The sequence below is a fragment of the Scyliorhinus canicula genome, chromosome 2, assembly GCF_902713615.1.
Source record: "Scyliorhinus canicula chromosome 2, sScyCan1.1, whole genome shotgun sequence".
Taxonomy (NCBI): Eukaryota; Metazoa; Chordata; class Chondrichthyes; order Carcharhiniformes; family Scyliorhinidae; genus Scyliorhinus; species Scyliorhinus canicula.
This window is the reverse complement of record NC_052147.1, coordinates 220337311-220362917: the sequence shown is the minus strand read 5'-3', so window position 1 is coordinate 220362917 and position 25607 is coordinate 220337311. Positions and strand designations below refer to the sequence as shown.

Sequence of the window (25607 nt, the reverse complement as noted above, 5' to 3'; positions counted from 1 at the left end):
AAAAAATTTGCCCGCATTGCGCGTGATGATCGCATGTGCGTTCTGCGAACATGTTAAAAAAAATTCAGCCTCATTGCGCATGCGGCATGATCGGCGCGCATAAATCGGGCACGCATGTGCAGTGCGGCCGCTATTTTTTTTTACATGGTTGCAACTTTTTGTTTTACAAGTTCTGTCATGGTTTTTATTCATTTATTTTATTCATTCAATTTTTATTTTGTTCATTTATTTTATTTATTTCACTTTGTTTTACAAGTTTGGTGGGGTTTTTATTAATTTTTTCATTTATTTTACTCATTTTATTTTTATTTTTTTCTGCAAGTGGGGGGGGGGGGGGGGGGGGAAGAGTTTATTTGATAAAATTTTACAGGAATAAAAATTCAGAACTTTGGACAGATGGAGACTCCATACTTTCCGACACAGGAAGGCTTCACCTTCATCCAACAGGTTCCATTGGAGGAGCATGTACGAAGGCCAAAGGCACCCAAAACCATTTACTCCATTTTTGTCAGCAGCAAACAAGGTAAGAGAAAATGGTGGGTCGCACAGATCAGCCGGCGTGGGTCGCGAAGGTCAGTCAGGTTGGGTCCCGAAGGTTGGCCGGTTGGTAAAAATGGGTCCCCGGAAAAAAAGTTTGAAGAACACTGGCTTACATTAACACTGCAATGAAGTTACTGTGAAAATCCTCTAGTCGCCACATTCCGGCACCTGTTCAGGTACAGTGGGGGAGAATTTAGAATGTCCATTTCACCTGACAAGCATGGCTTTCGGGACTTGTGGGAGGAAGCCCATGCAGACATGGTAGAACATGCAGACTCTGCACAGACAATGACCCAAGTCGGGAATCAAACCCGTGTCCCTGGCGCTGTGAAACAGCAGTACTAACCACTCTGTGTTACCGCGCCTACAGTACTCGGCCTTGGCCCAAGATGTGCTAGGTAGCTGTTATTGCTACCCAGACATACTCCTAGTCCTGCTCTTAATTACTGTGTTCTATCTTGTGGATTGGAATAAGAAAAACCCACATCTTGGTCTTCAGACCCAGATCATGAAAACCAAAAGGCACGGTTAAAATTCCACTGTGCCACCATGCCGCCTCCAACTGTGTTGAGCAGTTGCACATCAGGTGGCTCTCCTCCAGAATATAGTAAAACAGGCACTTTTGGCTGAATTTAGCCCGTAGATTTGGACTTATTCTAAAAGGAAGAGAAAAAGAGCAATATGCCAGCAAGCAGAAGCTCAAGAGTCGCCCCCCACCCGCAACCACTATGCAGATGGGGCTTGATGGAATGAGGAAAAAACAGGAGGCTCAGGGAAAGATAATCCAGGAGCTTGAAAAGGTGTCAACCAACCAGAGAGACAGGATCGTTGCTCTGGAAGCAGAGATATAAAGGTTGGTGACGACCCAAGTGAGTCTGAAGGGAACAGCAGAGGATCAAGGGAACCAGTCTCATCGGCAAAATATTCGAATAATGGGCTTTCCAGAGTGGATCGAGGGCAGAGACCCGACTGACTGTGTGGCCCAGGTGCTGGGCAACCTGGTCGGAAGGTACAGCTTTCTCAAGCCGCCGGAGACCGACAGGGCCCACAGTTGACTCTGACCGAAGCCCAATGTTGAGGAGCAGCCAAAGGCTATAATCGGCAAGTTACACCGGTACCAGAATCGGGAGTGGATCGTGGGTTGGGCTCGGTAGACCAAAGCGAGCAGTTGGGAAGGACACAGAATACGGGTGCACCAAGAACTGGGAAAGTTCATGGAGCAGATGGGGACAGTGGACCCATGGCAGTTCCTGCACCCAGGTGAGAAGGAATTCTCATTCTTCCCACCAGCACATAAGGTCGACACCCAAATCGACATCTTCGCGTGGAAATCAGTACTTCCAGAAGTAGTCAGGGCAGAATATGCCACGATTATAACCTCCGACCACGCTTCACATTATACCTCCTGATGGAGGTTGAACACGGCCCTCTTGACCGAAAAGGTCTTCTGCCAGAAAACATCACAGGCCATAGGCGACTACGTTACAAACAACTGGAACGGGGAAGTCCAACCTTCCACGTTCTGGGAGGCACTGAAGGCAGTGATTAGGGGAGAAATTATAGCCTACAACTATGGGGCGACTAGGTAGCAACCGATCGACTCCCATCCTGGAGGTCGACAGACGGCATTCCAAGGCCCCGACCGTAGAGCTTCTGGTGAAGAGGAAAAAGCTACAAATGGACTTTAATCTGCTGTCCATCAGGAAGGCAGTGCACCAACTCCACCAGGCATGCGGGACCGTTTATGAACATGGAGAGAAGGCTAGCCGCCTGCTGGCTCACCAGCTGAGAAAGCAGGCAGCCGCGTGGGAAATAGCCCAGGTAATGGGCAGCAGAGGTGGACTGGTAGCCAAACCAAAAAAGGTCCACAAAGCATTTGAGGCCTTCTACCGGGGACCGGTACACATCGGAGCCCCTGATGGGGACTCGGGGATGAAGCGGTTCCTCAATGGACAGGACATGCCTGTCATGGGAGACAACAGACATGGGGAGCGCGTCGGGAGCCCGATAGGTTCCCGGCAGACCTCTACAAAAAATCCGCACCGGCTCACGCCCCCCACCTGCAGGAGATGTTCGTAGACTAGCTAGCAAGAGGTACCCTATCTCCAAGGCTAACACAGGCCACCATATTTCTGATACTAAAAAAGACAAGGACCCAACAGGAATGTGGATCATACAGACCCATTTCACTGCTCAGTGTGGATGGATGCAAAAATACTCGCAAAAGTCCTGGCAAAGAGACTGGAGAACTGCGTACCAGAGGTATTCGCAGAGGAAAAAGGGAACTGTGGGGACATACACGGACAACTTTTAAAAATAACACGCTTCCCACTGGAATAAGACAGAAATAGGAAGAAGAATTAGGGATTGACATAGGAGGCGGGGTGACTTTGGAGCGAAGCACTGAATACGGCCAAGTCCACCTCCTCCCGCGCAAGGCAAAATCTCATGCTGCTTAAAGTGGTGCACAGAGCACACCTGACGAAAACCCGAATGAGCAGGTTCTTCCTGGAGGTGCAGGACAAATGTGACTGGTGCCAGGAAGGCATGGCCAACCATACCTCCATGTTCAGGGCTTGCCCCATACTGGTCTCGTTTCGGACAGCCTTTTTCGAGGCAATGTCCAAGGTTGTGGGGGTGAGGGTGGAGCCAGGCCCAAGAGTAGCAGTCTTCGCGGTATCTTACCAGCCAGAACTTCATATGGGGAAGAGGGCCAACGTCCTTGCAATTGCTTCCCTAATCATCCACTGAGAATCCCGCTTGGCAGGCAACCAGCAGCACCACCCACAGCTGCAGATATATTGTAAATTCTCCATCTGGAGAAGATCAAATGCCCCATTCGCGGGTCAGACGTTGGCTTCCACAAAGCTTGGGGCCATTCACCAGCATGTTCCAAGACCTGATTAAAGCTAACAACGGATAGAAGGGGGGAATGGTGCATGGGAACCATCAGGGCCACAGAACGCATACAGGAATTCAGGGGGTGGAGGGGGCAACAACCAGAGAAAACCCGAAAGGAGAACTCAGGGAGAGACAAACAAGGGGACCAGAGAGCCCAGCACAAAGCTATGAATAAAACAAACACAAAAAAAAACATCTACGTGTTGGGAGGACCTAGGATAGAACCCAGAGACAACAGAAAGGGGGTGAGGCGGGGTGGGGGTGGTGACGAAAAGGAATATGTAAATTATAACCGTTCCATCCACTTGTACAGTGTAAAAATGCAAACTTTAATAAAAATATTTATTAAGAAACATAGTACCTGGCCAACAGTCTGTCCCTCTGGCCTAGAATTTCGCACTAGATGATTACTGTTGGTGCTGCTCTGAACACATTCCTGCAGGTTTCTTGGGTTAGTCTTGATCAAGTTCTGGCTGTTGTAATAACTGCCTGCCTCCTGGTAACCACTATCAGAATAGGAGTTCATTTGTGTTGAGCTTCGTGAGTTTCCAATAGATCCTGCACAGTTGAAGCAGAAAAATTATAGCTGGTTACAATACTAATGAACTCAAGATAAGTCAAAGTACATTTTTTTCATAATAAAGATCTTTTAAAACACAGGATCCGAAAAGACTGGTATTTGTACAACTTTAAAATTTATATATACAACAGACCCTCACTTTCATGAAGAGAAGTTTGTTCGGGTGCGAGAGTTGGCAACTGTTCACGACCTGCTTCGATATTAAAAGACTGGGGATGTGAGTTTTCAGAAACTCTGCGTCTATTACTTCCTCCTATTGGTTCATCTGTAAGAAGAGTTACGTGCTTTAAAACTCATTTTACACCAAAAACTTTAAATATGATCAGTACTTTTCTATAAAAAATTCATTCAATTGCATTATTTATGCTGATCCAAAATTAGTTTGCAATTTGTTAACTACAATTCAGACTACGTGATCTCTGTGGGTTTTCTGAATGGCCTTTAGCAGTTCCTTTGAGGACCACTGAATGGCTATTTAAAGCACACTTCCAACAGTTGGAGCATATGCTTCACCCGGTGGCAGACAGAAATTAAAACCAAATCACAACACATGACATAGGACCCCCGTTTAATAATTTTAGGTTCAGGTAGGAATGCTGTTCATCAATTCAAGGGCTTTTTCAAGGGCGTTTAGCAATGAGCGACAGATGTTGGCATTGCAAATGATGCTTACATCCCTTCAAAGAATAAAAAATGGCCAACTCATAAAATCTGGATAGGCTCATGCATAATAGAATAATAATTTCAAAATCTGCCAATCACCTCATTCACACCGAAAACTCCCCAGCAGATGAAAATCACTCCACACATGTTACCTATCACCATATAAATAGTAACTTATTCATGTTTCAAAGTACTTCACAGACAATTAAGTTTGGTCACTGTTGGTAAACAATAGCAGCTAACTTGCAGAAAGCAAGGTTCCATAAATAGAAATCAGATAAATGGCCGATTAATCAGAACACAGGAAGATATTTCATTCTCTTCTTTCAATAGTGTCATTGAGCCGTTAATACAATGGTGGGCAACCTATGACCTGCTGGCCACGTTCAGCCCATCAGGGCTGAGTGCAGCCCACTGACTATTATTCACCATGCAGAGGAATCGTGCAGTTCATTCCAGGTTTGGGATCGCATTGCCAGGATTGCGATGCTGCAATTCCTACTGACCAAACAGCAGGGCATTCTGAAAAAGCAAGTGCGGGGAGGTTGCGCTTCGTGCTACTGTATTGATGTTTTGTCAGTTATCCACTTTGCTCCTGCCTAATATTTCACTTTATGTTGAAGTGGTGAATCAAGTGCAAAATCAAAAAATGCAGAGGAAGAACAACCAAAGAACCATAGAATCCCTACAGTGTAGGAGGCCTTTCGGCCCATCGTGTCTGCATGGACCCTCTGAAAGAGCTTAGCATCTCGGTCCACTCCCTGACCTATCCCATAACCCCACCCAACCTTCATATCTTTAAACTGTGGGAGGAAACCAGAGCACCCAGAGGAAACCCACAGACAGAGAAAGTGAAAACTCCACACAGTCACCCAAGGCCGAAACTGAACCCGGGTCTCTGGCGCTGTGAGGTAGCAATGCTAACCACTGTGTAAATCATCAAAAAATAAGAATCATCGCTAAGGAGGACAGAATAGTAAAAGAGAGTTGAGAGCTTTATTATTTTGTGATGCAACAGAAAGGGAGATAGATCACTGTGCTTAATTTGCAAGGTGATAGCAGTTCCAAAAAATATGTTAACAGACATTATGAAACATGCCATTCCTCTCTTTTTAATAAGATGAGCCACCATACCAATCAGATCCTAATGCAGCCTTATACCAATTCCAAGTGTACTATGTAACAAAAAGGATTGATGAAGCCAAGTGTTATAGATGTTTATACACAGATGGTCAAAAACACAGAAGAGGTATTCAGAAAATAGAAGCACACAGAATTAATGAGATAGTAATAACCAACATATAATTGGCTAATATTTGGACTGTGACGCTATTCTTACATATGGATTGGGGTTAAGATTAAATGTTAAGGGCAGCACGGTGGCACAGTGGTTAGCATTGCTGCCTACGGAGCTGAGGACCCGGGTTCAAATCCCGGCCCTGGGTCACTGTCTGTGTGGAGTTTGCACATTCTCCCCATGTCTGCGTGGGTTTCGCCCCCACAACCCAAAGATGTGCAGGTTAGGTGGATTGGCCATGCTAAATTGCCCCTTAATTGGAAAAAATAATTGGGTACTCTTAAATTTAAAAAAAAAAAAGCTTAAATGTTTGCGGCTTTTCACAGTAATGTCATTGAGGCCTATTTGTGACAATAAGCAATTATTATTACTATTAAATGTTGTATAATTCTGGAGATGATACTAAACTTGCCAACATAGTAAAAAGTAACCAGGTTAGCTACGTCAGGAGAGCAGATGCAGAGACATGGGGGCTTACATTTATCCTCATTAAATTGCAAGTGATGCACTTGTTCCTCCTAAAAAGGCAGATGTAGTATATTTTAAAATTCATAGAATCATAGAATTTACAGTGCAGATGGAGACCGTTTGGCCCATCGAGGCTTCACAGGCCCTCAGCAAGAGCACCCTACTTAAGTCCACGCCTCCACTCAATCCCCGTAACCCAACCTAAACGTTTGGACACTTCAGGGGCAATTTAGCATGGCCAATCCCTACCCTCAAGCATATTTTCTCCTTCCGGCACCAGGTCTTTTGTTTGCCTGGCCCGGGAGGTGGTCCTGGACTGGGGCTTTTGAGATCTCTTTTGGGGATAAAACCTCCCATGTCTTCTGGTCCGCGGGTGGCATGCGGTGCCACGCCTGCAAGAAGGTAGGGGGGGGAATATTAGAATTTTTTTTCCAACCTCTTAAGGCTGCCGCTGATGGGGCCGCCGCCCCCTCTACTTTCACTGGCCTTGCAAATAACCCCCACTGGGGGGAGCCATGCCGGCGGCCACTGACACCTCAGCTGCTGGCGTGGCGGTGAGGGGGCACCCGCATGACCGGAAAGCTGAGAAGACGATCAACAGGACGATTCACCAGCGGTCAGGTTCGGATCCTTTTGACCCTCTGGCCCTGACTGACCCAGTGCCCTTGGCTACTGACGCGAGTGCAGCTGTTACGCCTCACCCACAACACCCTCAGCCCGGTGACATTTCTGCACCGGATGCCAGACCCGGTGATACGTTTGTGCAGGCCCCTGTGGGTGACGGTAGTAAGGTGCGCAACCTCGAACCAGAGGGTACTCTGTCCCAGCCACAAATTCTGGAGAGAAGCATTGAGGGACAAGGAGTCAGTCTGGAGGGGCCACCAGAGATAGAGGTCTCACCAATGTCTGACCCTCTCCCCCGCAAATGGCGTCACTCCAGGTTCATTCCCATAGACGTCAAGCCCAGTCCCTGAAAGAAAGGAGGCAGGGGAATAGTGAGGAAATCCCAGCAGCTGCCACTGCCCCCCCAAGCAGGGTGCTTCGGGGTCGGATGGGACCTGAGGGTACAATTTAGCACCCTGGACTTGTTCAATTTATCAGGGGAGAGGAACAGAGATAACCTCCTCCTTCTTGGGTTCTTAGCGGGTTATAGTTTGGAAGACCCTCTGTCCCAACCGCTGTCTTAGGGCAACTTTGCCACCATTTTGGGGACTCCCGGAATCTGGCACATTATAATTCTTTTGGTTCTTTTGTTTTTCTGCCTCCGTAGATGGTTCAGGCAGTGTCCTATTGGGCCCCCCTCCACCAACACCCCGACTTCCTTTCCCCTCTCTTGCCTCCACCACCGCATCCTTTCCCTTCTGTTGCTACAGAAGTGATGGAATCTGGTCTCTCCAGCTGAAAGTTGTGTGTTTGTACAGTTTGTTTTTAGTACAACTGTGTTGTGAAGTGTTTTAATAATCAGAGTATCCCACGCCTCTCCCCTCCGCATATGTTGGTACTGAGGAGGGGATCCTATTTCTCCAACACAATTAGTGTTTCAACCGTTAGGCCTTGTATATATTTTTGTACTGTTTTAATAAAAAGATATCCAACTAACCTGCACATCTTTGAATTTTGGGAGGAAACCAGAGCACCTGGTGGAAACCCACGGAGACACAGGGAGAAAGTGCAAATTCCACACAGTCACTAGAGGGCAGAATTGTACCTGTGAGGCAGCATTGCTAACCACTGTTAGCTGTGAGGCAGCATTACTAACCACCCCAAGCAATGAGGTAAAGTCATCATAGTCAAGAATGACCAAAGGCTACTTTCCCCTTTGAGGGAGAAGAGCTGGTGGTGATTTAACCCGAGGATCACAACTCAGGCAAGGTTGAAAAGGTGGGACCGTCAGCTAGTATGGGAATTGAACCGGTGCTGTTGGCCTTGCTCTGCATCATGAACCAGATGTCTAGCCAAGTGAGCTAAACCGGCTCCCATAACTGTACAATTTTGGATGGCAAGTAACAGGAAAGGGAGCTCACAAGCTCATGTTCATAAATCTGTTGAAGGTGTTCGGGCAAGTTGAGGTGTATGGGATACCTGGATTAAAAATAGAGGCATTGAATACCATGACAAGGAAGTCATTCTACACCTATATAAATCACTGAATAGGCGTCAACTGAAGTAGTGTCCAATCCTGGGAAACACACCCAAGGAATGTAAAAGCCTTGGAAAGGGTACAGTGGTTAATAATGCACCAGAGTTCAGTTATTAGACAGACAGGAGAAGCTGTGATAGTTCTCCTTCGTAGTTGAGGAGAGACCAACAAGTGTATTCAATTTTATGAATGGAGTAGGAGAAACTATTTCCTCTGGCAAGAGGGTCTATAACAGGAAGTCATAGATTTAAAATAATTGGTAAAGAGAACAATGGGTTGGGCACGAGAATAAATTATTTCAGAGGTTTATGATGATCTGGAAAATACTTGAATCAAATTTAACATGAACCATCAAAAACGCAAATAGGTGACATATGGAACTAAATTGGATGATTCTTTAAAGAGCCAGCACAGGCACAAACATGGGCAGCACGATAGCACAGTGATTAGCACTGTTGCTTCACAATATCAGGGTCCCGGGTTCGATTCCTGCTTGGGTCACTGTCTGTGCAAAGTCTGCACATTCTCCCCTGTCTGTGTGGGTTTCCTCCAGGCGCTCCAGTTTCCTCCCACAAGTCCCCGAAAGACTGGTTTGTTAGGTGAACTGGACATTCTGAAATCTTTCAGCGTACCTGAACAGGCACCATAGTGTGATGACTAGGGGATTTTCACAGAAACGTCACTGCAGTGTTAATGCAAGCCTACTTGTGACAATAATAAAGATTGTATTATTTTAACAAAAGCCAAATTGCACACTTCTGACCTGCAAGATTTATTAGGTTTGGGATATAGTTTTTAGTAAGTTCTATCGTATGTGGGTTTTAGGAAAAAGGTATAGCTTCATGTTTAATTTATATTTTTTTATTTGTGCATTCAGATGAAACCTGGGTTTGGTTTCAGTTTAGAGTTTTGGGAGATGGAACCAGCAAATCTGGGGCCCTATTGGCAACGTGTATTTTTAAATAAGATTTTACAAACTCGAGTGAAGAGATGAGTATAGGGTAGCTAAAACAAAAAATGCTACTGTTGCCTAGCAATGGGAGATCAGTTGGTATACATATGCCATTGAGAGAAGATAAAGGTCTCAAGACTCTAACCAAAATGGATACCTGACGGAGAAATAAGTTTTAGCTCTAAAGTCGTAGTAAAAGTGAGTAAGTGTGAGTTTTCTGGATCTCGAGGGTGACACCAATTATAGAACGGCTTAAAATGAATGTTTAGAAGTCTACTGGAATATAAAATTCTTTGCAACTGAACCAGCTCTACCTTTGGTGTGGAAATAGTGGTACCGATTCACTGGAGTGCTGGGTCTAGTATTGCTGGGATAAAAGGGATAATGAGAGTTTGAATATTTTTTTCTTGGTGCTGTGTTAAAATCTTTCTAACTTTCTGTTGTCTAGTTATGTTTTATCTTTTTGTTTAAAAGGTCAGCAGCAGACCCTCGTGAATTTGCTTCGTAAATATCTTCCACGGTTCCATCCTGGAATTTGACTTCTCCAGAATATCACATTTGATTTGTGAGCTACAGCTCTGGATGCACATTGATTTGTGTGATTGAAAAATCTTGGATGGATCAGAAAATGTGGGAATTTCCAGGGTTTTGATTCAACATTCAAAAGATGAAAATATAAAGAGACTGCATATAAATTGAATACCATAACACAGGTAACACCATAATATTAGTTTTTGTCTAATCATTGTTAACTGTCAAAGAAGTTGCACAACAATGCAGAAATATTAATTGCATGTAAGTCAAATTCAATCTACATTCAAATGTGCCATTATTCACTTTGTTGATGATTTGATCAAGGGAACATTTCACTTTTTCTCTTTTAAGAGTTCAATTCGCTGAAAGTGCCTCAGCTGAACCGAAAACTCTAGCCAGAACAGGCTTTTCACATATAATTAGGGCGGGGTGAAGGGCCAGGAGAACTGTGATTTTAGATCACAGAGTGGGAAATCCAAAGACATTAAATTAACTCCTGCACGGATAGCCCGCACTTTTAACAACCAGGAAGTTTAAATGTTCCACATCAGTCTGAATTTTTATAAAGGCTTCATTTTATGGCCAGCCGCAAGACAAAATGTGTAGGCACCTAGCAAATCATACAGGCAGTATTATTAAAAATGCACAAAAAAAGTCTTCAACTGCAATAGATTCCACATAATGTTTAAATGACTATTCAGGTTCTGTGCCAGTTTTCTTCTATTCTGAACACATCCTTGTTGTGGAATCACTCATGAATAAGGTGATCAAGGCCAGAATTCTCAGTATAAAGTTTGGGCATGTACCCAATGCGGAAGCACATAAAATCGCACAAGGTAGCGATGGAAACACATCCAGATGTCCCTGCTCGATATTTCAGTTGGTGGGTGCGGGCATGACTGGGAAGCACAAAGCAAACCCGCCAATAATTAAACAGCAATTGACTGGGATTTTGTGTTATCCATCTGCCTTTACAGTTGGCAGGTGGGCCAATTGGCAAAGCGGGATCCATATTTTAAGCTGCAACCTCTATTCAGGATGGGATGAAAGGTGGATGAATGGTCAGAGCTCAAATAAAATTAACAAAATGTGTCTGGGGACTGAGATTTGTGTATGATTAGGCTTCCTAGATACATGTGGCATAGTTGAAACATAAGATTTTTATTTTTCAGCATCTCTCTCACACCCCCCCCATGGGAAACGCCAGCCCACAGGCTCCCTTTCCCTCAGTGTTCACCATCCCTTGCAGCACCCAGCTGCAGCACGGTAGCATTGTGGATAGCAGAATGGCTTGACAGCTCCAGGGTCCCAGGTTCGATTCCGGCTTGGGTCACTGTCTGTGCGGAGTCTGCACATCCTCCCCGTGTGTGCGTGGGTTTCCTCCGGGTGCTCCGGTTTCCTCCCACAATCCAAAGATGTGCAGGTTAGGTGGATTGGCCATGATAAATTGCCCTTAGTGTCCAAAAATTGCCCTTAGTGTTGGGTGGGGTAACTGGGTTATTGGGATACGGGGAGGTGTTGACCTTGGGTAGGGTGCTCTTTCCAAGAGCCGGTGCAGACTCGATGGGCCGAATGGCCTCCTTCTGCACTGTAAATTCTATGTAAATTACAGAGCACGTTTCACACTGGCTGCCCAGTAATTGGTCAGCCGGTGTGAAATTGTGCTGCCGGGCAGACTGCAGCCAGGAATATCTGCTGATGGGTGAGAATTTCAAGCCCAAGTACCCATTCTTAATGCATAAAAAATGATCATTAGTAGCCAACTCATCTAGGAATGTATACTTATTTTGCTCTCATGTTTTCCATAGATATGCATTTTTACATCAGGGATCACTGGAAAGGAAGCAAGCATTGAGGGTAATTCCAAGGTCCAAATTGTTGCCATGGTTGGGATCACTTAGCCCCATTTCGGCCAGAAATCAAATATGGACCTTGTGGTCAGTAAGAATTTGTACTGTAACAGGTAGCAGGGTGCTTACCCAAAGTATCAGGGCATCATCACTGTAATTAATTAAATTAGTTATAATCTAATAAAGCAATAACCTTTATTCCACACAGTTTCAAATTGAAAACAGATATGTGGATAGGCAATTCTAACCTAGTTTAGAGTCCATGGGTGTAAAATGGCAATTACTGTGCCCGAGATCACTGGCTCAAAGGGTTGAACTTAGTTCAGGAGACAGGCCTCCTGTTGGCAGACCTGGAAATCGACAAGATTCTTAAGTGCGAAAGGGTTGGCTGACTGGGATCATGTCAGCCAGCAGAGGGCAGCAGAGCAGAGCTTCTGATTGGCTGTTCTGGGGAGATTTGCATACGTGCAGTGCGGTCAGCGTAAGTTGAAGGTGCACCTGCATCAGTGACCCGAGGAGTTTGACGGAAGGTGAGCATCCAGCAGAGGGCAGCAGAGCAGAGCTTCTGATTGGCTGTTCTGGGGAGATTTGCATACGTGCAGTGCGGTCAGCGTAAGTTGAAGGTGCACCTGCATCAGTGACCCGAGGAGTTTGACGGAAGGTGAGCATCCAGCAGAGCAGAGCTTCTGATTGGCTGTTCCGGGGAGATTTGCATACGTGCAGTGCGGTCAGCGTAAGTTGAAGGTGGTTTGTGAAGGGGCTGTTCTCGAGTGACAGCTTTACCCGAAACACTACTTACGTAGTGTCTCCCACCCATCCTCCTCCTCTAACCAAAAAAAAAAAGCTCTGTCCATTGGATTGCTAAACTAACAAGTTTTTTATTTTTTTTATTTTTCAGTAGTTGGGAAGTTAGTTCAGTGGGAATGGAGGCTAGGGCAGTTGAATGTTCCTCCTGCAGAATGTGGGAGGAAAGGGTCACCTCTAGTGTCCCTTCTGACTACATCTGCGGGAAGTGCACCCAACTCCAGCTCCTCGAGAGCCGCATTAGGGACCTGGAGCTGGAGCTGGATGAACTTCGGATCATTCGGGAGGCGGAGGAGGTTATTGAGAGGAGTTATAGGGAGGTAGTCACACCTCAGGTAAAAGAAGAAAGTAGATGGGTTACCGTCAGGGGAGGGAGAGGGAACCGGCAGGCAGTGCAGGGATCCCCTGTGGTCGTTCCCCTCTATAACAAGTATACCGTTTTGGATACTGTTGCGGGGGACGACTTACCAGGGGTAAGCAATAGGGTGCAGGTCTCTGGCACAGAGTCTGTCCCTGTTGCTCAGAAGGGAAGGGAGAAGAGGAACAGAGCACTTGTCATTGGGGACTCCATAGTTAGAGGAACAGACAGGAGGTTCTGTGGGAACGAAAGAGACTCACGGTTGGTGTGTTGCCTCCCAGGTGCCAGGGTTCGTGATGTCTCTGATCGTGTTTTTGGGATCCTTAAGGGGGAGGGGGAGCAGCCCCAAGTCGTGGTCCACATAGGTACCAACGACATAGGTAGGAAGAGAGATGGGGATTTGAGACAGAAATTCAGGGAGCTAGGGTGGAAGCTGAGAGCTAGAACAAACAGAGTTGTTATCTCTGGGTTGTTACCCGTGCCACGTGCTAGTGAAGTGAGAAATAAGGAGAGAGAGGAGTTGAACACGTGGCTACAGGGATGGTGCAGGAGGGAGGGTTTTGGTTTCCTGGATAATTGGGGCTCATTCTGGGGTAGGTGGGACCTCTACAAACAGGATGGTCTTCACCTGAACCAGAGGGGTACCAATATCCTGGGGGGGAGATTTGCTAGTGCTCTTCGGGGGGGTTTTAAACTAATTCAGCAGGGGGATGGGAACCTAAATTGTAGTCCCAGTGTACAGGATGTTGAGAGTAGTGAGGTCAGGGATAGGGTTAAAAGTTCGAAAGAGGGCACCGGCAAGCAGGACGCTGGTTTGAAGTGTGTCTACTTCAACGCCAGGAGCATCCGGAATAAGGTGGGTGAGCTTGCAGCATGGGTTGGTACCTGGGATCTCGATGTTGTGGCGATTTCGGAGACATGGGTAGAGCAGGGACAGGAATGGTTGTTGCAGGTTCCAGGATTTAGATGTTTCTGTAAGAACAGAGAAGATGGTAAAAGAGGGGGGGGTGTGGCATTGTTAATCAAGGAAAGTATTACGGCGGTAGAAAGGACGCTTGAGGACTCGTCTACTGAGGCAGTATGGGCCGAGGTTAGGAACAGTAGAGGAGAGGTCACCCTGTTGGGAGTTGTCTATAGACCTCCGAATAGTCCCAGAGATGTAGAGGAAAGGATTGGAAAGATGATTCTTGACAGGAGCGAGAGTAACAGGGTAGTTGTTATGGGGGACTTTAACTTTCCAAATATTGACTGGAAATACTATAGTTCGAGTACTATAGATGGGTCAGTTTTTGTGCAGTGTGTGCAGGAGGGTTTTCTGACACAGTATGTAGACAGGCCAACAAGGGGCGAGGCCACATTGGATTTGGTACTGGGTAATGAACCCGGCCAGGTGTTAGATTTAGATGTAGGTGAGCACTTTGGTGATAGTGATCACAACTCGGTTATGTTTACTTTAGCAATGGGCAGGGATAGGTATATACCGCAAGGCAAGAATTATAGCTGGGGGAAAGGCAATTATGATGCTATTCGGCAAGATTTAGGAGGTATAGGATGGGGAAGGAAACTGCAGGGGATGGGTACAATCGAAATGTGGAGCTTTTTCAAGGAACAGCTACTGCGTGTCCTTGATAAGTATGTACCTGTCAGGCAGGGAGGAAGTTGTCGAGCAAGGGAGCCGTGGTTTACTAAGGAAGTTGAAGCACTTGTCAAGAGGAAGAAGAAGGCTTATGTTAGGATGAGACATGAAGGCTCAGTTAGGGCACTTGAGAGTTACAAGTTAGCCAGGAAGGACCTAAAGGGAGAGTTAAGAAGAGCGAGGAGAGGACACGAAAAGTCGTTGGCGGATAGGATCAAGGAAAACCCTAAGGCTTTCTATAGGTATATCAGGAACAAAAGAATGACTCGAGTAAGATTAGGGCCAATCAAGGATAGTAGTGGAAAGTTGTGTGTGGAATCAGAGGAGATAGGGGAAGCATTAAATGGATATTTTTCGTCAGTGTTTACACTGGAGAAAGACAATGTTGTCGAGGAGAACACTCAGGTTCAGTCGACCAGGCTAGATGGAATTGAGGTTCAAAAGGAGGAGGTGTTAGCAATTTTAGAAAATGTCAAAATAGATAAGTCCCCTGGGCCAGATGGGATTTATCCTAGGATTCTCTGGGAAGCCAGGGAGGAGATTGCAGAGCCTTTGTCCTTGATCTTTATGTCGTCTTTGTCGACAGGAATAGTGCCGGAAGACTGGAGGATAGCAAATGTTGTCCCCTTGTTCAAGAAGGGGAGTAGAGACAACCCTGGTAATTATAGACCTGTGAGCCTTACTTCGGTTGTGGGTAAAATGTTGGAAAAGGTTATAAGAGATAGGGTTTATAATCATCTTGAAAAGAACAAGTTGATTAGCGATACTCAACACGGTTTTGTGAAGGGTAGGTCATGTCTCACAAACCTTATTGAGTTTTTTGAGAAGGTGACCAAACAGGTGGATCAGGGTAAAGCTGTTGATGTGGTGTATATGGATTTCAGTAAGGCGTTTGATAAGGTTCCCCACGGTAGGCTATTGCAGAAAATAAGGAAGTATGGAATTGAAGGTGATTTAGCGGTTTGGATCAGTAATTGGCTAGCTGAAAGAAGACAGAGGGTGGTGGTTGATGGCAAATGTTCATCCTGGAGTTCAGTTACTAGTGGTGTACCGCAAGGATCTGTTTTGGGGCCACTGCTGTTTGTCATTTTTATAAATGACCTGGAAGAGGGTGTAGAAGGATGGGTTAGTAAATTTGCAGATGACACGAAGGTCGGTGGAGTTGTGGATAGTGCTGAAGGATGTTATAGGATACAGAGGGACATAGATAAGCTGCAGAGCTGGGCTGAGAGGTGGCAGATGGAGTTTAATGCGGAAAAGTGTGAGGTGGTTCACTTTGGAAGGAGTAACAGGAATGCAGAGTACTGGGGCTAATGGCAAGATTCTTGGTAGTGTAGATGAACAGAGAGATCTCGGCATCCAGGTACATAAATCCCTGAAAGTTGCCACCCAGGTTAATAGGGCTGTTAAGAAGGCATATGGTGTGCTAGCCTTTATAAGCAGGGGGATTGAGTTTCGGAACCACAAGGTCATGCTGCAGCTGTACATAACTCTGGTGCGGCCACACCTGGAGTACTGCGTGCAGTTCTGGTCACCACATTATAGGAAGGATGTGGAAGCTTTGGAAAGGGTTCAGAGGAGATTTACTAGGATGTTGCCTGGTATGGAGGGAAGGTCTTACGAGGAAAGGCTCAGGGAATTGAGGTTGTTTTCGTTAGAGAGGAGAAGGCTGAGAGGTGACTTAATAGAGACATATAAGATAGTCAGAGGGTTAGATAGGGTGGACAGTGAGAGTCTTTTTCCTCGGATGGTGATGACCAACACGAGGGGACATAGCTTTAAATTGAGGGGTGAGAGATATAGGACAGATGTCAGAGGCAGTTTCTTTACTCAGAGAGTAGTAGGGGTGTGGAACGCCCTGCCTGCAATAGTAGTAGACTCGCCAACTTTAAGGGCATTTAAGTGGTCACTGGATAGACATATGGATGAAAATGGAATAGTGTAGGTCAGATAGGCTTCAGATGGTTTCACAGGTCGGCGCAACATCGAGGGCCGAAGGGCCCGTACTGCGCTGTAGTGTTCTATGTTCTATGTTCTATGTGGCTGCTGGCCAACTAGGAAAAGTGACATGCTAGGATGAGACCTTCTGTTCATCTCACTGATAATGCTGCCTCTAGTACCTCTCTTGGCTGTTTGGCTCAAGCCCAATATTGTGATTTTCATTAAAAATGGCTGAGTATGAATGGCACTGTGGCGCAGTGGTTAGCACTGTTGCCTCACGGCACTGAGGAGCCAGGTTCGATCCTGTGTCACTGCCCGTGTAGAGTTTGCACATTCTCCCCATGTCTGCATGGGTTTCACCCCCATAACCCAAAGATGTGCAGGATATGTGGATTGGCCATGCTAAATTGCCCCTTAATTGGGGGGGAAAAAATGGCAGAGTGAAACTTTTCATCAACAGAATAGCTTTAATCATGTTCCATAGCAGGGTATTGCAAGGTTATGCATAATACAATAGTAGGTGATTGAATTCTGTAATTCCAAGTTCTGCTGTCCTTGGATCATCTTTGGGCGATCATATATTTCACACAAGCCAGGCACCAATGTCGAAGAGGTTGTGTTGCACAAAGTTTAAATTGACAAAAAATTCACTGGCTGTCCACATTTTCAACTATGTTTCTCAGACAGTTCCATTGCAAACTCCTTATTTCCTTCTTTGGAGGCAGCCACAAAATGGTAGACCTTCAATACCAGCTTTCAGTTGCTGGAAATGTGTGCTGGCCACTTGCTTAAATCACCAAAACCCATTAACCGGCATGCAAGGGCCTGGTTTAGCACAGTGGGCTAAACAGCTGGCTTGGAATACAGACCAATGCCAGCAGGGCGGGTTCAATTCCCGTACCAGCCTCCCCGAACAGGTGCCGGAATGTGGCGACTAGAGGCTTTTCACAGTAACTTCACTGAAGCCTACTTGTGACAATAAGCGATTATTATTATTAAATTATCCTCAACAACCATGACCATCGCAATTGGCTTCCCACCATGCTGATGTAGGTTCATGGCTTTGTTGCCTTCCTGCCACAAAATCCACTTGTGCGTTGCACTAAACTCTGCCCAAAGTTTCCCAACCACTGACTTGGCTATGCCTAGTCCTTCCCGGTTATCAAATAGAAAGTATAACATTAGTAATCCTCTAGTTCACTGATACCATGCCCATATCCTGAAAGCTTTGAAAGACTACCTGCAGTCTCCGAAATGCTGGTCCAGAATAGCTTGACATCTTTCTTTGTCTACCCTGTTACTCACGATGTAGAGATGTCAGCGTTGGACTGGGGTGGGCACAATAAGTCTTACAACACCAGGTTAAAGTTCAACAGGTTGGCTTGGAATCACTAGCTTTCTAAGCGCAGCTCCTTTATCCTTCCCATTGTTACTATTTGTCTATTCATAAAGACTTTGCGATTTCCTTGTAGGTTAGCCAGTAATCTCTTCCCACACTCATCGCTCATTCAATTTTTTTTTTTACTATCTCTTCTGCAGCTTCTATACTCAGCCTGCCTTAATTGTATATATTTTTAAAAAATATTTTATTGCAGGTTTCATATTTAATAAACACAAACTGAACTAGAACACAAAATCTGTGAAAATTATTCAAACATGGTACAATAATGTACACATGGTGTAATCATTTAACAATTATATCTTTTCCTTTTCTAGAACTAGTAAGTCTCCTTAAATCTTCTGCAGTAACATTTTCTTTGAAATTATGAGAAATGCTAACTGCAAATTATGACATGAGACTAGAGCTCAATGTGACAGTGAGAGAGAAAGATAAACCAACTGACCAATAACCAAATGTGGGTAAACTTAGCATCTTCAATTCAAACTATTTGGAAGTGTGCAGTTTTGGTTGGCCAGAACACCACTTGATTGCAATCAGACCAAACCAAAGAAGGAGGCATTAGAACAGGTGACATGGAAGGTTGGCAAATGTTTTCTTGCCATCTGTCTGTGGCGTGTTTCTCCAAATGCTGTTTGTGATATCAATTTTCAACTGACCCACAGCAAAGTCCCTTTGGGTTCATTCAGGTGTATTGATTATACAGTCAAGCCCTAGGGATAGTCATCACATCTGTACCCACACATACAGCCATGAGAGAAGGAACGGCACGTTCCTTGCGGCACGGTAGCACAGTGGTTAGCACAGTTCCGGGGTCCCAGGCTCGATTCCTGGCTAGGGTCACTGTCTGTGTGCAGTCTGAACGTTCTCCCCATGTCTGCGTGGGTTTCCTCCGGGTGCTCCGGTTTCCTCCCACAGTCCAAAGATGTGCAGGTTATGTGGACTGGCCATGATAAATTACCCTTAGTGTCTAAACAGATTAATGGGGTTACTGGGTTATGGGGATAGGGTGGAGGTGTGGGCTTGGGTAGGGTGCTCTTTCCAACAGACACAATGGGCTGAATGGCCTTCTTCTGCACTGTAAATTCTATGACTCTAACTAGTCTTAAGTTTGGGATCACTATTCACAGCAACATTTATTGAGCAACTCTCAGGTAATGAAACATGTACAAAGCATTTCACAGGTATGTTATCAACAAAATTTGAACTGACTCACCCACATAAGGAGCCAAATGATTCAAAGGTTTGAAGGATTAAAAAGATGGAAATCGAGATATGGAGGTGGAAATATATAAGGAAAGTATTCCCAAGCTTGGGACCCTAGCAACTGAAGGGACGATGACCAATTGTGGAGCAACTAATAATGGCGAGGCCAGAATTAGAAGAATGCTGTGCTGAAGTCTGATTACCATGATGGGGTGGTCTTTGAAAGCAAGAATGAGAATTTTAAAATCAAGACAGTGCTTCACCAAGTGTCAACACAGAAAGCCTGTTTGAGACATTCCTGCAGATTGACAGCCCATTCCTTTTCTGCCAGTTGGTCACCCACTTGCCATCCCCCGGAAGTCTCTATGGTTGTGGAGTGACCATCTCCTGGCATGTAAATTCCAAGAGATTGTGTCTCCATATGCCCTGCAGTGGAAACACAGAGATTGAGCAACTGGAGGCACTGCCTACATGTTTTCCTTTGAGCGTCCAGTCACTTGTCATTTTAATTCCCTATCCCACTCCCAGCCTCAGAATCATAATATCTACAGTGCCAAAGGAGGCCATTCGGCCCATCAAGTCTGCACTGGCCCTTGGAAAGAGTACCCCACCCAAGCCCATACCTTCACCCTATCCCCGTAACCCCATCTAACCTTTTTGGACACCGAGGGCAATGTAGCACGGTCAATCCACACCTGCACATCTTTGGACTGTGGGAGGAAACCGGAGCACCCGAAGGAAACCTACGCCGACAGGAGAACGTGCAGACTCCGCACAGACAGTGAACCAAGCCGGGAATCGAACCTGGGACCCCTTTGCACGGTTCGTGAAGCAAAACTGAGCACATCTCATCTTTCAAGCATTGTAGAGCTTTTTGGACGAAACAAATTTCAATAATTTAAATTGTAACCAATGTTCCCATATTTTCAGTCAAGATACTGTTAACGATTCTGCTGTTGCCACTTACTACATCTCTAGATCTATTTTCTGTTTCTTTACTACTTACTTCATGACCACCACCTTTATGCCTTGCCAATTATTTGTTATTAAATCACTCTAGACTTCCATGGCACGGTAGCAGTGGTTAGCACTGCTGCTACACAGCGCCAGTGTCCCGGGTTCGAGTCACGCTTGGGTCACTGTGTGCGGAGTTTGCACATTCTCCCTGTGTCTGCATGGGTTTCCTCCGGGTGCTCCAGTTTCCTCCCACAAGTCGAAAGACGTGCTGTTAGGTGAATTGGAAATTCTGAATTCTCCGTGTATCCGAACAGGCGACAGAGTGTGGCAGCTAGAGGATTTTCACAGTAACCTCATTGCAGTGTTAATGTAGGCCTACTTGTGACAATAGTAAAGGTTATTACCTGATCAAGAGCTGAAAAAAGGTGGTAACTGGCTTCCCTTTTTATATAACCAATTTTAATATTAGACATGGAAATATCAATACATGCTTGAAAATGTATCGATGGTATTATGGGCCAGGGTTTAGAGAACCCCAAAGTGTATCATGGAGTTCACCTGACCCACAACTTAATAGATTTTGGTTATGGGGAGCACAAGGGCCCACTCTACAGGCGTGATGCAACAGAGATCTAAAATACTTTAAAACAAAACAATGTTTATTCTATGAATCCAGTTAACATTTTATAAGCACGCAGCAAAAACCTTAGCAACTATCAATTCAAATACTCCCCCCAAAAATACAGTACTCTATAAGTAACCTTTAATCTTTCCTAGCAACATCCATAAAATAAATACCCTCTTTAACAAAGACAGCAGATTTAAATTCTCTACTGAGAGCAGTTATCACTTTAAATTAGCAAGTGATCTGAAGAGATTCTTTTCATGCAGAGAGAGATCAAAATTACACCGTATTTGGCTGGATGCAGCTCCAACTCTGAAAACAAAACTAACACACACAGTAGCTGCCAGCTCAAAAACCAAAAGTAAAAACAGACAGACAGCCCAGCTCCACCCACACTCTGACATCACTGCAGCTATATGACAACCACTCATTTCTTAAAGATACTCTCACATGACAGAGGTCCAACTGGGCCAAATCGCTGGCTTTTAAAGCAGGCCAGCAGCACGGTTCAATTCCCGTACCAGCCTCCCCGAACAGGTGGCGGAATGTGGCGACTAGGGGCTTTTCACAGTAACTTCATTGAAGCCTACTCGTGACAATAAGCGATTTTCATTTCATATGTCAAAAAATTAAAGAAAATTATTTGATCGATGACTAACACACAGAATCATAATGTAGAAATAGGCCAGTCCTAACCCATTCTTTCAGATCATGGCTGATCCGTACCCCAACTCCATCAACTTGTTCTTTTCACCCCTCTTTCAAAAATCATCTTTTAGTCTTGAAAATTTCTATTGACCCAGCGCGCGCACACACGCATGCACACACACAATCTCCCTTTTTAGGCCAGCCTCCAACCCCCTCGAGCCCGCCCTCAGGCATCCGCCGTCCCCGACCTCCAATTTGTCTCCTAGTAGCAGTTCCTCCCCTGTCAGCAAAGCAGCTTGCCACCCCCCCCCCCCCCCCAACCTACATCCCCCCTGGTAAAAGCACCAGAAACCCAACCCTCCCCATATCAAGCTCATGCTCATCACCTGCTCTCGCCCACTGCACTTCTGTGAGCCAGCTGACTTGATAGCTCCCACCCATGGCACCAAACTGAACGTCTCCCCCTTGTTCTCTCTTCTCTTCTCCCCCCCCCCCCAAAACTTGGGCATACATATTCAAAGTATCACATTCCCTAGTAAACAAATAGTTGAAAAAACAGGGAAAAACAACCACAGAACCACCCCCACCCTCCATCCAGCTCCCAGTAAAACAAAGTTAATTTTAGATCTCGAAACAGCCCCATATTGCACATAACACTACTTAGTCAAACCAGCACAAAAGTGATCATCAACAAATCGCCACGATAATATTCTCCCCAAGGCTCCAGTGTCTTTAGTTCACATCCAGTTTTTTTTCCCCCAATGAAAATCAATGCATCGTCTGGTGTTTCAGAGTAGAAGTCCCGGTCCTAATATGTGACCCACAGACGCGCTGGGTACAACATCCCGAGCTCCAGCACCTTCTTCAAGAGGGCCGATTTTACCTGATTAAACCCGGCTCGCCTCTTGGCCAACTCCGCACCCAGGTCTTGACAAATGCACAGCTCACAATTCTCCCACCTGCTGCTCCACTCTTTCTTGGCTCACCGCAGAATGTGTTCAGTGTCCAGGAACCGGTGCATACGTACCACCATCGCCCTCGGTGGCTCGTTCGCTCGGGGCTTCTTCGCGAGGGCTCTATGCGCTCTATCCAATTCCAGGGGCCGAGGGAACGCCTCAGCCCCCATCAACTTCTCGAACAAGTTCGTCACATAGGCCCTCGCATCAGATTCCTCACTGCCCTCAGGGAGGCCGACGGTTCTCAGATTCTGCCTCCTGGAACTGTTCTTCAAGTCCTCCAGCTTCTCCTGCATTCTTTTCTGGCAGTCATTCATTATTTCCACCTTGGTCTCCAACATGGTTATGTATTCCTCGTGCTCAGACACCTTTTTCTTCACCTCCTGGATCTCACGCCGTGGATTTCTTGATTCTGCCCCACCTGATCAATTTCAGCCTTGATCGGGTCCAGCATGTCCTTCTTAAACTTGGCGAAGCAGTCTTCAAAAAACTTCACCAGCTGCTCCGTCGACCACTGTGCAATCTCCCCGCAGCCCTGCTTCTCCGCCATGTCTTCCCACTTTGCCGGCTCTGCTGGCATCTTTCTTGTAAAACCTTGTCTTCGCACACGGTCCCTTCTGGTCCAATTCTCTATGCACTGGAGGGGGACTTCGCCTCACCCCCTCACTCTCCACCAATTCATCCAATAAAATCCGGGGAAAAACGGGAGAAAAAGGTCCAAAAGTCTGTCACAGGCGGGAGCTATCAAATGTGCGACCTACTCCTCCATAGCCGCCACCGGAAGTCAATTGTTTAGTGAAATTTTATACACATCCTTTCTCCCTCCTAATCATTCCAAAATTAACATTTTCAAAAATAATCTGAATCACAAACTTCAAAATGACAGGAAATTTACTTCTCAAATGGAGGGTTGTGATTTCTACTTCTCTGCAGTGGAATTTACATGAATGTCAAGTTGACTTATGGAGGTATGCTGTGGCATGTGTTATGGACACACAAAACTATGATGTAATGATTAATCAGGACTCTTTGGAGAAAGGAAAAGGCATTGGTAAATTTTGCCATAGGCGAAAAGAATAGACTGCCACATTTACAGTGACCTACAGATACAGAATATACAATTAAATCTGGGTCAATAACTTTCATTTGCAAGTGTTGCAAAGAGAATACAAATACATTTAGTTATTACAGATTAAAGGATTAGAATACAACCTTTTGTTACTCAAAATAGATTTGGATCAACTGCTACAGAAGGCTAATGTGCTCAGGTCAATCATCATACTATTGTCATGACAAAGTATTTAATCAATTTCAATCAATCTCATTTATGCCCTTTCTCTTTCCTTGTGCCTGCTGGAATTCTTGAATTAATAAAAACTCTGCATGGAAGTAACTAATCTCAAGCTAAACTGGGTATAATTGGTGCCAGTGTTTTCAAGTCAGGGAGGTGGAAATAAACATAAGTGCCATTTCAAAATATAGGGTGGGATTCTCCCTTCTGGGGACTAGGTCCCCACGCCTGCCGGAAAACGGGTGGGAATCACTGACTTTTTCCTAGAAAGTCCGGGGTGATTCTCTGTCTTCAAGGGGGTCAGCAGGGCCCCGGCATGCACCCTGCAGCTCCGGCTTTTCGCGGGGCCCTGCAGTTACGCTCGCGCCAGCCCCCGCGCAACATGGCGGCATCCGACAGGAACCCAGCGTGGAGGAACATAGCACCCCCCCCGGAGTCGGATCCCCATGCCCCCCCCCCTCACCAGGACGGCCCCCGCAGCCAAAACGCCGAGGGACCACGTGAACCACGCCGGCAGGGCTTGGCCTGTTGAGCGCGGAGAATCGTCACGGGGGCTGCTTTCTACCGCCCCCAACCAGCACCGCGTTGATTGCGCATGCGTGCGACGATTCTCCAGTCACCGGAGAATTGCGTACGGCGTGCAAGCCTATTTTGGGTAATTTTGCCACGGAGGGTTGGAGAATCCTGCCCATGGCCTCTGATTAAACATGTCCCTAACTCTTCCCCACTCTGGTGATTCCCCTGATGAACTTGGAGAACCGTGTAGGACAGAAACTGGAATTTTATCTGGCACGCAACTTTTAGTCACCTTTCTTCAACTCTGGCCGGACCACATCTAGCACTCCACAAGACCAAAAGGCATAGAAGCAGAATTAGGCCACTCAGCCCATCGAGTCTGCTCCGCCATTCAATCATGGCTGATATTTTCTCATCCCCATTCTCCTGCCTTCTCCCCATAACCCCTGATTAATCAAGAACCTATCTATCTCTGTTTGAAAGACATAAAACCACAGCCGCATCCAAGATCATCCTGGAATGTAAAGATAACCTCGGGCTTGTTTTCTTTATAACCTGCCATTACATTAAGCTCCTCTCTCATGCCTCCCCCACCCAAGTGCAAGAGCATGTAGACTTGTTTGATAGGGTGATTGGGACTATATTCTTGCTCACTACCCAACCATCTCCAACTTACCTTTTCATTCCATCATGTCACCTCCCATTTTTTACCCATTTTCCCCCAAAAGAGTAGGAATTTCTTCCATCAAGTTTCCCTCTCCAGACTCCAATTCAAATGCTCTCCTGGTCAATGAGAATAGAGTCAGGGCACAGGAGTTGGGTCTCATGGGCAACATGAGCTCAAAGAGAACATGCTATCCCAAATGCTCCTTAAAATGTACCTCTTTGATAAAGTTCTAATCACCCCTCAATCTCCAACTTCGGTTCAATGTTTTTCTTTCTTTTTTAGAAAATATTTTATTGAGGCATTTATAATTTTAAACAATTTTAAACATCAAATTTCAAAAACAATATAACCAACAAACCCAAGCACACACCTCAGCCAACACTGCTTACACAAAAAGTGCCACCTTCCCGAAGCACCCCTCCGTTGGTTCTCCTATTCTTACTCGTCTCGCCCATGCCTCCCCTTCCCACACACCTCACCCCCGCCCCCTCAGCCGACAGCTTAACTTTTCTCGAAGAAGTCGATGAACGTCTGCCAGCTCCAAACAAACCCCTGCAATGAACCCCTCAAGGCAAATTTAATTTTTTGCGAGTCTGAGAAACCCCGCCATGTCTCTAACCAATACCCCCACCTTCAGGGGCTGAGAGTCCCTCCAACCTAGTAAGATCAGTCTCCAGG

General features: G+C 45.8%; 1 protein-coding gene across 5 annotated transcripts in view; it reads right to left on the bottom strand.

Moving 5' to 3' along the window:
• Positions 1-25607, bottom strand: part of pkp4 (plakophilin 4) — a 322789-nt gene that overhangs the window by 189598 nt on the left and 107584 nt on the right. For 3 of the 5 annotated variants that reach the window (XM_038789587.1, XM_038789588.1, XM_038789591.1), the window contains exons 5-6: positions 4155-4286; positions 3803-3999 (exon numbers count right to left, since the gene is read on the bottom strand). In XM_038789587.1, coding sequence (XP_038645515.1) covers positions 3803-3999; positions 4155-4286 — 329 coding nt within the window. The remainder of the gene's footprint in view (positions 1-3802; positions 4000-4154; positions 4287-25607) is intronic. The other 2 variants (XM_038789589.1, XM_038789590.1) reach the window with 1 other exon arrangement.